The sequence below is a fragment of the Cetorhinus maximus genome, chromosome 3 (genome assembly GCF_964194155.1).
Source record: "Cetorhinus maximus chromosome 3, sCetMax3.hap1.1, whole genome shotgun sequence".
Lineage (NCBI taxonomy): Eukaryota > Metazoa > Chordata > Chondrichthyes > Lamniformes > Cetorhinidae > Cetorhinus > Cetorhinus maximus.
In genome coordinates, this window is record NC_135881.1 from 19991491 (window position 1) to 20005803 (window position 14313).

Consider the following 14313-nt stretch of genomic DNA (forward strand, 5'->3'; position numbering starts at 1 on the left):
GACACTCACTGTGTCTGGTGACCTTTCAAAATCTCCCAAGGAAGCCTGACGTCAGTAGTGGGGAAAATTCTAGAGTCCATTATAAAAGATTTAATAGCTGAGCACTTGGATAACAGTGGCAGAATCAAACAGAGATTTACGTAAGGGAAATCATGCTTGACAAATCTACCGGAATTTTTCGAGAATGTAACCAGTAGAGTTGATGAGGGGGAGCCAGTGGATGTGGTTTATTTGGACTTTCAGAAGGCCTTCGACAAAGTCCCACACAAGAGATTGGTGTGTAAAACTAAAGCGCGTGCGATTGGGGGTAGTGTATTGAGATGGATAGAAAACTGATTGGCAGACAGGAAACAAAGAGTAGGAATAAACGGGTCTTTTTCCGAATGGCAGGCAGTGACTAGTGGTGTACCGCAGGGACTGATGCTAGGACCCCAGCTATTCACAATACATATTAATCATTTAGATGAGGGAGCTAAATGTAATATCTCCAAATTTGCAGATAACACAAAGTTGGGTGGGAGGGTGAGCTGTGAGGAAGATGCAGAGATGCTTCAGGGTGATTTGGGCAAGCTGAGTGAGTGGGCAAATGCATGGTAGATGCAGTATAATGTGGAGAAATGTGAGCTTATCCACTTTGGTAGCAAAAACAGGAAGGCAGATTATCTGAATGGCTATAAATTGAGAGAGGGGAATGTGTAACGAGACCTGGGTGTCCTCGTACACCAGTCGCTGAAGGTAAGCATGCAAGTGCAGCAGGCGGTAAAGAAGGCAAATGGTATGTTGGCCTTCATAGCGAGAGGACTCGAGTACAGCAGCAGAGATGTCTTGCTGCAATTATACAGGGCCTTGGTGAGACCACACCTGGAATATTATGTGCAGTTTTGGTCTCCTTATCTGAGGAAGGAAGTTCTTGCTATAGAGGGAGTGCAGCAAAGGTTTACCAGGCTGATTCCTGGGGTGGTGGGACTGACATATGAGGAGAGATTGAGTCAATTGGGATTATATTCTCTGGAGTTCAGAAGAATGAGGGGGGATCTCATAGCAGCCTTTAAAATTCTAACAGGACTAGACAGGGTAGATGCAGGAAAGATGTTCCCGATGGTGGGGGATCCAGAACCAGGGGTCACAGTCTGAGGATACGGGGTAGACCATTTAGGACTGAGATGAGGAGAAATTTCTTCACCCAGAGAGTGGTGAGCCTGTGGAATTCGTTACCACAGAAAGTAGTTGAGGCCAAAACATTGAATGTTTTCAAGGAGTTAGATATAGCTCTTGGGGCGAAAGGGATAAAAGGATATGGGGAGAAAGCGGAGAGCAGGCTATTGAGTTGGATAATCAGCCATGATCATAATGAATGGCAGAGCAGGTTCGAAGGGCCGAATGGCCTACTCCTGCTCCTATTTTCTATGTTTCTATGTATAATATTTGTCTGGAAATGGGAAATTACCTGTTCCAACTGCTTCTGCACCATACTCTGCTGCTCAGTTACATGCTTAAGCTGCTCCGCATCTTCCTCTGGAAACTCTCGTCCAGCCTTTTTAGCAGTACGCTGTTTAGCAGAGAGTGCCTTCTTAGATTTTCGGTGTGCCCCAATCTGTTCCTCAAGATATTTCTGCTGCATTTGGAGGAGCTGCTGGGTTTCCTGGAGCCACTCTTCATACTGTTTCTTTTGTGCATCATCTGAAGAACAACAGTATTTTCTTAATTTCATTTCTTTCCCAATTCTACGCTCATTTCTGACATTTTAATAGAGCATGAAGAAGGAGGCTTGTATATATTACAATGCCTTTCACAATTTCAGGACAGGTTAAAGGGCTTTTCAGCCAATGAAGTACTTCTGAAGTATAGTCACTGTTATAATGCAGCAAACAGCAGCCAATTTGCGCACAGCAAGCTCACACCAACAGCAATGTGGTAATGACCAGATCGTGATTTTGGTGTTGGCTGAGGGATAAATATTCGCCAAGGCAAAGGGGGTAGCTTCCCGGCTCTTTTTTTGAAAAGGTGCCAAGGGGTCTTTTACATACACCTGAAAGATGTCACCTCCAACAGTGTAGTACTCCCTCAGTTCTGTGCTGGGATACTGAACTTGAGAACTAGTCACTTACAAAACTTTAACAACTTGCATAAAACTAGACATGCTGACTCACTAATAATCCAAATACATCTGGGTAATGAAAGATTGAATTGAAGCCCAAATCGAACTGCATTATGAAGCTCAAAACCTGTCTAGTGAGATGCAAATACACAAACCTCTGTCTTCGTGATGAGTACTACCAAGGTGGTCTAGACAGGCAAATGCCAGAATTAGAAGAATCGCTGCCATGCAATTGTACTCATTAGTAATAAGGACATACATTCTTCAGAGGGTCAGAATTTTACAGACTGAAACCCATAACAGTTTCAATGGCTTTAGAAAGAACTTGCAAATATATGGTGCCTTTCAACTCATTCTTAAGTGCTTTAAAGTTCTTATTTTATGAAGTCATGGTTATGTAGGTAATTGTAACAATTTCAGTACAGCAAAATCCCACAAAACAGCAATATGCTAAATGGCCTATTAACCTGTCATGAAGATTTTGGTTTAGGAATGAAGGTTGACTAAGAGAGAACCTCCTCTTCTCTGAATAGTGCTGAGGGATTCCCTTATGTCACCTGACCAAGAGGAGGCTGGTTTGAGTGGGGGGGGGGGCGCCTTAGTTTAACATTTCATCTGAAACAGCATTTCTACTTGCATTGTGCACTTGAGACCTGGAGTGGGATTTGAACTTAGTTTCCTAACTCAGGCAAAGTGTGTAAGCACCGAGTCAGACTTAACAGTGCTGTCTTAGCATGAAGCACTACAAGGAGCTAGGTTTACGGTAGCTTCATTTCTGCTAAAATTTGGCTAATAGCTTCTCTTGACTTATCTCCTTCAAACTATTTTCAGTATTATAGACAAAGTAATATTTTTTGATCATTTATTTTGTCAGGAAAAACATTTTGATGTAAGCTTCAAAATAGCAAAACAGAGATGTTCTGTTAAGTAAAATAACTGAACAAGAAACAACTGTAATTAAAAAAAAAAAGGCACTGTTACTTACTCATAAAGCCTGGACCAAATGATGGAGGATTTGGTCGTGACATCTGAGGTGGCAAATTCCCATCCTGAAAATAAATCCAATCAAAAGCAATATCTCAGCATTTGTCTCAGCAAAATAGCCTTCCAAACCAGAAAATAGTTTAATTATTACTCAGTATGAAACAATGAAAAGACTCACGAAAAGAACTGCTGACCCACAACAGCAAGTAAATTTATTTTTGGAATATAACATTATTATTCTGCCCTTATTCTCTTCCCAGGATTCCTGTACTAAAGTTCTCCCCAGAGACAAAGGCAGTCCAGTGACCAGCTCAAGTTCCTCTGCTGATGCTGGGATATGAATCGAACAGGTCGGCTGCAATAGCAACTTAACCATGTCGCTACGCAAATGTAAAATGGTTCCCTCCCTTCTCCCTGGTTCACCCTTCTTGCTAGAACACAGTTCAATCAGCACCTGCAAACCTTTAGAATCTTGTCCAAACAGTTATTATAGGAAGGGCATTATAGTAATGAAAAAGAAACAATATACACTCAGTAAGGTGATACCAAGAATGGTGAGGCTACAAGAACATGCCATAATTATGAGCCGGGAGCTTGAAAAGTTGGAATAAGAACAGTATATACTCAGCAGGTCTGGCAGCATCTGTGCAGAGAGAAACTGAGTTAACATTTCGAGTAGAACTCTTCAGAACAGTTCTGAAACGTTAACTCAGTTTCTCTCTCTACAGATGCTGCCAGACCTGCTGAATATTTCTAGTGCTTTGTTTTTATTTCAGATTTCCAGCATCTGCAGTGCTTTGCTTTTATTTTAGCCTTGAAAAGTTGGGGTTTTTTCCAGCAGAACTGAGAAGGTTAAGGCATTTACTGATTAAGGTCTTCAAGGCTGAAGTAGGTTATGATAAGGTTAATGGACTAATTCCACTACTTAGTAAAAAGGCAAGTTTAAGACAATCGCAAAAAGCAATAAATATTAAGTTTGAAAAAAGTTACTTTCGAGGAGTGTTAGGAAATAGAGACAGTTTAATTAAGTTATATTTGTATTTTGTGGGTGTTAAGAATGGGCTTTAGCTTTAAAGTTTAAGTTTGATTTGTATTTCTGCATCTGTGTGTTAAGATAGGTCAAATTGAGTTTTAGTACACTTAAAAAAGGTGCTTGCAATTCCAATGAGGTTTTTACCACCATAAGCTTAGCAAACAAGAGTAGAAAAAAAATGCTGTTGCCTAGCAACAAGGGTCCAGGGAGACAGGCTCCTCCCACAGCTCCTCCTCCTCCCAGGCACACAGAAAAACTAAAGAAACAGCAGTTTGATTTGGGAAGCTGTCGGGAGAAACTGGAGCAAAGGGGACAGATTATTATTCTGCCCTTAAGCTAAGGAAAAGACCCCAAAATCCATGGGAGTGAAACAGGGTAACGTCCCAAGCAGATCTTCTAATCGAAGGAAGGACAAGAACCTGGAAATGGTCCTGTTAAGTGAAGTTAAGAGTGAAGAGAGAGAAAGGCTCCAACCTTCATATTTAAAGAGACAAATGCTGCAGAAAGCAGATTTAAAGCAAGAACAGCTTGCAAGAGGCCAGAAGGTCCAAAGAGACAACTAAAGGTCTGTAACTCTTTGTTATAGGCATGTTTTTTTTATTCGTTCCTGGGATGGGAGCGTTGCTGGCTAGACTAGCATTTATTGCTCATCCTTAATTGCCCTTGAGAACTGAGTGGCTTGCTAGGCCATTTCAGAGGTAATTTAAGAGTCAACCACATTGCTGCGGGTCTGGAGTCACACGTCGGCCAGACGGGGTAGGGATGGCAGGCTTCCTTCTCTAAAGGACATGTGAACCAGATGGGGTTTTACAATGGCTTCATGGCCATCATTAGACTTTTAATCCCAAATTTTTTAAAAAAATGAATTAAAATTTCACCATCTGCCCTGGTGGGATTTGAACCCAGGTCCCCAGTGCATTACCCTGAGTCTCTGGGTTAATAGCCCAGTGACAATACCACTACGTCATCACCTCCAGTGCCTATTGTGAAGCAGTGGTACTGTTGTTGGCTGAGTAGGTGAGGGAGAGTGCGTGGAAGACAGCTTGGATGCATGTGGTGACCCAGGGGAGAGGAACATCGGAAGGAGAGTTCGAAACCCTAAAGATGAACCCTTCCGGAAGGCGTCTGAGAGAAAGCGTTGGTTTGGGAAAAGTTTCCAAAGCGAGGTCGTGGAGAGTGGAGATTGGAAACTCTCATGTGAAAGATGGAGTGCAGTGAGACTGGTTGGCTCACGGTATGACAAATGTCTGGGGGTAATTGAGAAGGCTCCACAGCATTTGATTGAGGTAGCATCTGTCGCTTGGTTTCAGAGTGTGAATTGTCTGACCATAGGGTGCCTATTGGTTTACATGGACTGTGTACTTACTGTGAACATTAGGGTATAAGATAGCTTTTATAACTTGTGTTATCCTTACAAATCCGTATATATCTGTATTGTTGGCATTATTTACAATATACTTCATAAATTCCAAAATATAACAAGTATAAAAATATCAGAGTTTATTTAATTAAATAATTACTGGGCTAACTCCTTGATGAATGGGATTCTGTCCACTATCACCACTCTGTGTACTAGACATTGGCTGACCCACAAATGGAAATCTGTAAGAAATGAAAAGAGCAAATAGAGTTAGAAACCCAAGAAATACTTATTGGTTTCTTCAAGCAAACTTTAAGTTTAAACTGGAAAATAACTACCATCATTCCCCATAGCCGTCTTATATAAACTCTTTTCCTAGTTTCTCCACTAAGCCTTTTTTTGCAACATGTGGTACAAATATGGATGTGCGTCAAAACACAGAAACTCCCGCAGTGCATTGTGCAAACCTTGGCCAGGCCTTGTTTGGAACACTGTGTCACATTTTGGTCTACTCACATGGGAGTGATATCGAGACTTTGGAAATGGTGCAAAGGAGGGCCACAAGACAAATTCCCAGTATAAAACATCTTGGTTATCAAGATAGGCTAAAACAGTTGGGGCTCCACAATGGAGAGGCAAAGACTTAGGGGTGATCCGATTGAGGTTTCAAAGATAATGGTTGGGATAGATTTAGTTCCAGGTGACAAGTCTGTTCTAATTAAATAGGTTAGGGAGGACCAGAGGTCACAAAGTTAATTTATATAGGCCAGATCTGGGTTAGATATCAGGAGGTGGTTCTTTTCCCAGAGAACTGTGGGTCTCTGGAGTGGATGCTGATTCACCAAATTATTTCAAGCGAGAGCTTGGGTGCGGTGGTCATCACCTCTTACAAAAAGTGAGTAATGCAGGGAATTCAGGACCTGAGTGATCTCCTGACTAGTTCTGATCACCAAGATTGGTCAGAGAGAGATTTCCCCAATTATTTTCCCTAAATTGGGGTGGGTTCGGTGGGTGGAGTTTTTATATTATGATACACAAGATAACACCATTATGTGGAAAAGACTAAATAACACAGAGTCTTTACCTATCTGTACCAGAACAAAAATGTAAAACCAATGATAAATAAATGGGGCATTTTCTCTGATTCAGGTGATAATACCTCAAATTATGCATTATGGCTCCAATGCTCAAGTGTGCCAGAAAAAATATCTTGAATTATCTACAACTTTTTTTTAAACTATGTTGCGTTGTACCAAACATGTTTATATTCCCAGATCTGTAGTTATCCTATCAAATAAAGAACTAAAAGGTGTACAAGAGCTACCCTGGGACAATTCCTCCTCCTAATGCCCCATCCCTCACTTTGCCAAAACATTTGGGCTCCTACTCAATATTTCCTATGGAAACTTTGCATGTGAAGTTTTCTGTGTTACCATAATAGCAGCAAGATTTCAGAAATAATAATAAAGAAACTGTGCCACAATCATCCTTGACAGCAAAGGAAGAAACTAGAAGAATCATAGCAAAAAAATTATACTTTGTACCGATTTGCATAGCCAATAGATGGCATGACAAATCATTGTGTGGACAGCAACAAAGAGAACAGGCACAGAGCAATATCAATGATCTTGGGTTGAAGTTGTGATCCAAGTAGGGTTTGATAATATAGAGTTAATGCACTGTGTAATTACATACATAAAAGCTAGGAAAACAGATCTTTGCTCAACTTTTCATGTTACGAAGGCATGCAGTGCAGGGTGAGGCTTTTGGAAGAGGGGAAACAAAGTTAATGTACTATTTTTGCGCTTGCACACTTCTTATTGATAGAGGTGTGTATTTAGATCACTTGTTCAACTTGCACTCTTCCTGCAGAATATAAAACTATGATGGACAGGTTTAAGATACAGGGTACAATGTTATTACTGGTACCTGGGTTTCTTTCATTGTCAAATGAGCAAGAAAAAAAATGAATGATTGGCTAGTTAAATGGGATGTGTAAAAGGAAATTAACTTATGAGGATATTTGGGAAATTTTTATAAGTAAAATAAACTATTTTAACTTGTGGTGTGCTTGTTATGCAGAAAGAGGCAAACCAGAGAAACTTACTGGTGGATCGCAATTAGGGGGAAGTAAAAAAGTTTTACAGGAAGAATGGCCTACACATAATTAGGTGAAGAAATAGGCTGTTGGCATTAAACAAAGTTAGCACTAACTGGGGACTTATCTACATTAGCTTTGGGGGATGGGGGCATACTTTAGTGAATGCATAACTGTGGCTGACCAGAAACTGCTGGGGGAGAGGGTTATGTTCAGGATGAAGAGGGTTCAAGTGTAAAATGGTTTATTTTTTGATCAATGTAAAAAGTAGTAATTTTATGGGGAATTAGAAGAAAGAGCAGCCACTGGTATCACAAAAGAACGTTTGCAAGAATAAATGGGCATGAGACATTACAGAATATTTTACACAAAAAAACTGTGAAGCCAGAGGTAGCGATGCTGGGGAAAGGGGAAATTTAGCCTGCTTCCCATCATTGTTGTGCATAATTTCTAATTTCTCTGAAGTAATTAGATTTCCTTCCTGATGGAAAATGGTTGAATTAAGAACTCCTGAAAAAAAGCAAATATTTTCCAATACATGAAATCCTTACCTGTTCATTACTATCGGCGGCATGCCTAAATTACTTTGGGCCATAACTCTATTGATTCCCTTCAAAGCCACCATTTTTGCTTTCATTATCGGATCAGTAATTGCATCAAAATCTGTAAAAGAATGCAAGAGATTTCAGTATGGTGCATTCTCCATGGAAACTCCTCTACCAATCGGAATGCACTTGCCAACCAATCAGCACTCTCTTCTCATACAGTATAAAGTCGTTGCTTCCCCTGACATTGATGTTCTTGCGATTATCCTGATGAGTGCAAGGCGAAAAGCTTCGACAAAATGTCTTTTTACAACAATGCTCAAAAATTCAGTATAATTTAAGTGAAATATTTTTGCGTCAGTCCAACTATGTACAGTAACAGCAATTCTCATCTTATTCCAGAAGGGCTCCCGTCTACTGGATCCAGAAGGAATAATTAGGTTTCAACACCAAAGTAAATGCCACCCCGACTTAGGGGCCAGAAGCCCTATCTGTATCAGGTGCATCATAAATTTCCTCCGCTTCCAAAATGGAATGTTCTTCCAGCATGGTATGCAAGATAGTGATACACTTCAATACTGACCATACAAATGATTTTAGATTGTTAAATGAGTAAATGTGCTACATAGTCAGCATTCAGCCACACAGAGTTGGACTTCAGTTCCAATATGTGCAGTGTTAAGGCACATTTACCTCACATGAGCGGCATCAAATACCGGAAGGTGGTACTTGTACTACAATGCCATTCTTCAAAGTGAAAACCTGATTGCATAGATCTAATGGCGGTGCAGACCAAAAACTTTCATGGGTACTGCACTTTGTTACCATATCAACTGCTTCCTGAATCTGGTAGCACTGTTGGACCTGATTTAGTACATCAATTTGCTTGTGTTGCAAAGCAAGCATGAGATTATGTGGGTTCAACCACCATCATTTTAAAAGTAAGTTAATTCCAAAATGTTAAAATGATTGCTGAAAATTAAAATTCACAAAAACATTGGAAAACAAAATAGGTAGAGAAACTGGGGTGCAAATGCACAGATCACAAAAAGTAACGCCACAAGACAATAAAGTAATTTTAAAAAATCCCTAAAGTTTAAAATTTAATCCTTGGAGTCCAGGTATCATTCTAGTAAATCTAAGTTGCACTCCCTCCAAGGCCAATATATCCATCCTGGGGTGTGGTGTCCAGGACTGCTCAAGGTACTCTATGTGTGGTATAACCATAGCTTTGTATAGCTGAAGCATGACTTCTACCCCGCCAACCCTTGCATTCCAGCCCTCTAGATATAAAGGCCAGCATTCCATTAGCCCTTTTGGTTATTTTCTGTACTGGTTCATGACACTTTGATGTCTCTTTGGTTTGCCACAACAACCTTGATAAAAACTTTTGCTATATTCACAAGCGACAATGTAACAAGAAAACATGAAAGCAATTTAACTGCATGCACAAAGAAAACTAGTGGACAAAAAAAGGTATTCATTTAATATAAAAATCCGTTAATTTGGAAAGCAAACTATTTTTCTCTCTCTCTCCGAGAGAAAGCAGCAAAATAAATATCAGATCACTGTTTATACTTAAATATTTCTAAGCATTAATGTATTATTAAATCCATCATTCACAGCATTAATTTCCAGTTTTGACTATTACTACTACCAAAAAAAAAGTCAAGGTTAACTCACCAATATTGGGGAAGAAGGAATCAGTGGACCGATGACGTATCATAGCCTGCATTTGTCGTTGTTGTTGCTGCTCCTGTCTTTCTTGTTCCAAAAGGTCTTGTAAAAGGAGGGGTTGCTCTTCCAAAAGGAGGGGTCGCTCTCGCTGAGCCTGAAGACCCATTGTCTGAGGAAGCATAATTTGTTGTGTGTTGGACAGATTACTAGGACCTGGTTGATTTGTGATAACCACATTTTGACTTGGTTGTTGCCCTGCTGTGTAATCTTGGCTAGGTGGCTGCACTTGGAAAAAGGTTTGATTTGCTGAAGGACCTTGTGAAAAGCTACGGTTTAACCGTTGCCCTATCTGCAAATTTTGATTTATTGCGTTTTCGGGCATTTGCCCTGGGGAGATAGCAGTATTAGGAGATTGGGAGATACCTATATTTGGATGTGATTGAGGTGATGGCAAAATCTGGGTTGGTGAACCCAACGATGCAAGTCCAGAATTGGTTGACTTCTCAGTTAACAAACTTGAAAGGACTGGTGTAGAACCAGTTAGATTGCATGAATTGCTTCCAATGGAAATAGATGTTTGGGTCGAAGATTGAGAATCACTGAAACCTGGGCTAGCCCCCTTAATTTCTTGGTTACAGTCGACTCTTTCCTCTTCCTTTGGCATTTCCAGTTCTCCGCCAATGCAAGAGTTAGAAGTGGGTGCACTATCCGTTACTGTATCTATTGTCTCAGTCTCAGCTGTACCCGCACTGTAAGGAGCATCGTGATTACCATCACTGGTACCACTTTCAGATTTTACAGAATTCTTTAAATCTTTAGGACTTCTTTCAATGGATCCTTCGCTTGGTTTTTCTTCTTTCTCAGGGCAACGATCAGATGGTTCTCCCGCTTTGGCTACCTGATCATATTTTGTTTCTTCTTCAGTCTTGCTTTGTTCATCCAATTTATCATCTATCGGATCATTTAGCTCCAACTCTTCATTAAACATGTCCTTTTTGTCTCCCAGATCAAGCTCAGGGTCGGTATAAGCAATCAGGTCAAACTCCCCTGATTTTAACAGATCATCCAAATGTGGGTCATTTGTTTCTATGTTGTCTAAATTATCTAAATCAGGATCACCCTTCCCATCTACCTGATCCAAATTTAAGTTTTCCAAATCTTCATCATCCAAGTCTTTAACTTCTAGGTCTCTCACTCCATCAAGGTCCTTAACGTCAAGATCTTTCACTGAAGGCTCATCAGAATCGAGTTTTTCTACCATACCATCTCCTTGTGTGGATGCACGGGCAGACAAGGAGACTGTTGATGAAAAAGTTTCACCAGCATGTGGGTTGCTCAAAGAACGGGAAAGGGGCATGGCTGGATGATTTATATGCATCTGGTGTTCATTAAGTTGATCTAAATTATTACAATTTTCCATTTGGTTACGCATGCCTTGCTGTTGATTTGACACAGAGTCCAATGGCTTTGGTCCTTGACTTGGAGAGAAAGCACCCTGCACTGGTACAGTGATCCCTCCAGGTCTTTGTTGCTGGCTAACTGGATCTAAACCACTTGTAGAAGGCACCAATGATGCAAAAGAAAGCCGTGGCCTATTTTCTGGTACCCTATGTCGTAGTTCGATGAATGGCTGACCCAAAATATTGTGCTGCTGCATTTGCATACCCCGAGGAGGAAAATGTTGAGGGATAATTACTCCATTGTTCATCTGTGGGTTATTTAAAGACCTGGTAAAGTCCACAGACAGTGATCTCCTTAGCTGCTGTGGAAGGCCTGGAACATGTGCCTGCATCTGACGTTGTCCAAGGAAGTGTTCCTGATTTGCAAACGGTCTCTGCCCAGTTCCTGCAAAAGAGTTCCTAGAAGAAAGAAGGATTTAGTATGCAAAACCAATTAGGTCAATGCCCTAGAATAATAATGAGAGTTACAGTTTGCATCTGTGCATATGCTTAAAACAGGAAGTATTTCTACTAAAAATATCACTATTGCGACGAGCAGAAGGACAGGCACTTATCTAAAAGCATTTGCTCTATGGCATGACATTTTTCTAACTGTATCAAGGTTTATATCATGGACCATCAAGTAAAATGACAACAAAATATCTGCCATCAAGACTAATTTTTGTAACAGTTCAAATCAAATAAGGCATTTTCAAAGCTCCACATTTACTCAAAACCTGTTTTAAAGTTGGTTTATAGTCATCAGCTGCCAGCTTAAAATCAAAATTATTTTTGATTAATTTGACATCCCAAACAAAGATAAAGATCATTCGATGGAAGCCTGGAAAGTTTAAGGTTTTTGTTATGGAAAAACATTTACCTTGGACCTTGGGGTCTCATGACCATTCTTGCAACATCTCCAGAAAATTGTGGTCTGTTAAATTGACCGTCAGTTATAAAACGACCGCGCGGTTCACTTGAGAAAAGGCCTGAAAATCTTTGGCCAGCTTGAGGAACACGAGGGAGTCTCACGATACCAGGGTAGGGGGGAGGTGGTCTGCCAAATAGTTCATTTTGACGTTTTAAATCCTCCTGCGGCCAGTGCCTAAGTGGTGTTGCTGCAGATGTCATTGCTTGCTCTTGAAGGCCTTTTTCCTGACGGACTGCATTTTTCTGCTGCTGCTGTCGAAGAATCAGTTCCCGCAATCTCAGCCTCTAAAAAATTAAAAGAATTCTCATTTATCTACAAAGTTATTACAGATACAAACTATTAATTTATCTTATTTTAGGCATTAAGACAATGCTCAATTGTTCTCCAACAGCTGAACATTTAAAAGAACAAACCTGTTTATATAGTCTACTAGAAATTAACATAAATGATACAGAAATAGCTTATGGAAAAACACAACGAATCATTTTACCATCATGCTCAAAATCAAATAGATAAGCCCGCTTGTAAGCCAGATTCGAATTATGTAGTTTTGATTTCCCAAATATTAAATTGGTGTTCAATTTCTTTTCATTGCAGGGTATCAAGGCAGCATAACCAAAGACAAGGACATTTATCTAAGAAATATGATCCTGGTGGTTTCAGCAAGCACAGGAAGACAATGGGAAATCATATTGTAATATTAAGGCATATGAGAAATTCCCAATTTATAAAACATCTTCCAATAATCTTGGTTTACCAAGTGCCGGCTAACTTTGCACTTGACTTCTGACCACAGAGAACAGCATTCCATGTGGCAACACTGGCAAGACTGCAATTATTTCATGCAGGAAAATGATTCTTCTGCACTTTTGTTATTGGTGTTTTGAAGGCCTTTTCAGTATTTGTATGGAACGCTAAATACAGCTGCAACCACTGTTCTGCCACTGACCCACATGTAAGTCATCAATTCCGGCTTTGCTAGAGATTGACAGCCAAGTCACATTTTTCTACTACAAAATTAAAATACTACAGATGCTGGAAATCTGAAATAAAAACAGAAAATACTGGAAGTATTCAGCAGGTCTGGCTGCATCTGTGGAGATAGAAACAGAGTTAATATTTCAGGTCGATTACCTTTTATTAGAACTCTTCTGACAGAAGGTCATCAACCTAAAACGATAGTACCCTGATCAACTCTATTGGTCTAAATACTTGGTAATGTACTGAATCAAGTAATATTGATGACCAAACTGCAGGAATTCCCTGCCATTTGTTCTGGTTAGGGTGCAACAAATCCCATTGTTCAAATCATTTGTTTCTCTGGTTAATTATTAATCTCATCGTTTAATGGCATTTTCCTCAGCTGGTTCTTGTATCATAAGGTGCTGATCTGAATTGCACTGGCAGCAGGCTTTCTGCTATGAACTAGACAAATTTGTATAACCAAGGACTCTCAGTTTCTAATAAAGCTTTCTGCAAAAGGACCTGGCTCTGCTCAAACATGAATGTAAAATACATATTTATTTTTCTTTTGAAAGGAAAATGATGATGTGGCAATGGGCCGTAACTTCCGACTCCCGCAGGAATTAGAAGAAATAATCCCTACTTACCTGGTCTTGAAAATTACGTTGACACTTCTGTTCACCGGAGCTGCTTAGGGCCTGCAACAAAAGACTCCTCGCAGGCCCCAGCAAACTGTAGCTCCAGTGAATACAAGGAGGCCATGCCCTCTTTTTTATAGCACTTGCTGCCAGAAAGCAGGTAAGTTTAAAGGACATGGGAAATTGACAGGCCAGGGAGAAGGTAATGTCTACATTAAGTGGATAGGATTTAGGGGGTGTCGGAGGTCGGGGGGGGGGGGGGGGGTAGAGCATGTCGGAGGTGGTGGAGGGTGTCGGAGGTCGGGGATTGGGGGTGTCGGAGGTCGAGGGGGTTGGGGGGCGTCAGGGGTGTGGGACGAGTCCCGTGGGGTCAGTCTGAGTCTTTACAATAGTTACTCAGAAGTTAGAAGAGGTTTTAATTCTTCTAGATTTCTTCTGAGTAACTATTGGTATAACCCTGTGGGAACCATCCAAAGTTTGCGATTTAAACTGCATATTCGGATGATTCCCAGCATAATGCAATTGGCCAGAGGAAATGTGACTTCTG

At 40.4% G+C, this 14313-nt stretch overlaps 1 protein-coding gene across 13 annotated transcripts in view; it reads right to left on the reverse strand.

Moving 5' to 3' along the window:
• Positions 1 to 14313, reverse strand: part of kmt2ca (lysine (K)-specific methyltransferase 2Ca) — a 455613-nt gene that overhangs the window by 69288 nt on the left and 372012 nt on the right. For all 13 annotated transcript variants that reach the window (XR_013575392.1, XR_013575394.1, XM_078537008.1 and 10 more), the window contains 6 exons: positions 12115 to 12449; positions 9802 to 11654; positions 8125 to 8236; positions 5636 to 5717; positions 3084 to 3147; positions 1448 to 1680 (listed from right to left, as the gene is read on the reverse strand). Coding sequence is in view for 11 of the 13 variants with exons in the window: in XM_078537008.1 (XP_078393134.1) it covers positions 1448 to 1680; positions 3084 to 3147; positions 5636 to 5717; positions 8125 to 8236; positions 9802 to 11654; positions 12115 to 12449 (2679 nt within the window). In the remaining 2 variants the exon portion in view is untranslated. The remainder of the gene's footprint in view (positions 1 to 1447; positions 1681 to 3083; positions 3148 to 5635; positions 5718 to 8124; positions 8237 to 9801; positions 11655 to 12114; positions 12450 to 14313) is intronic.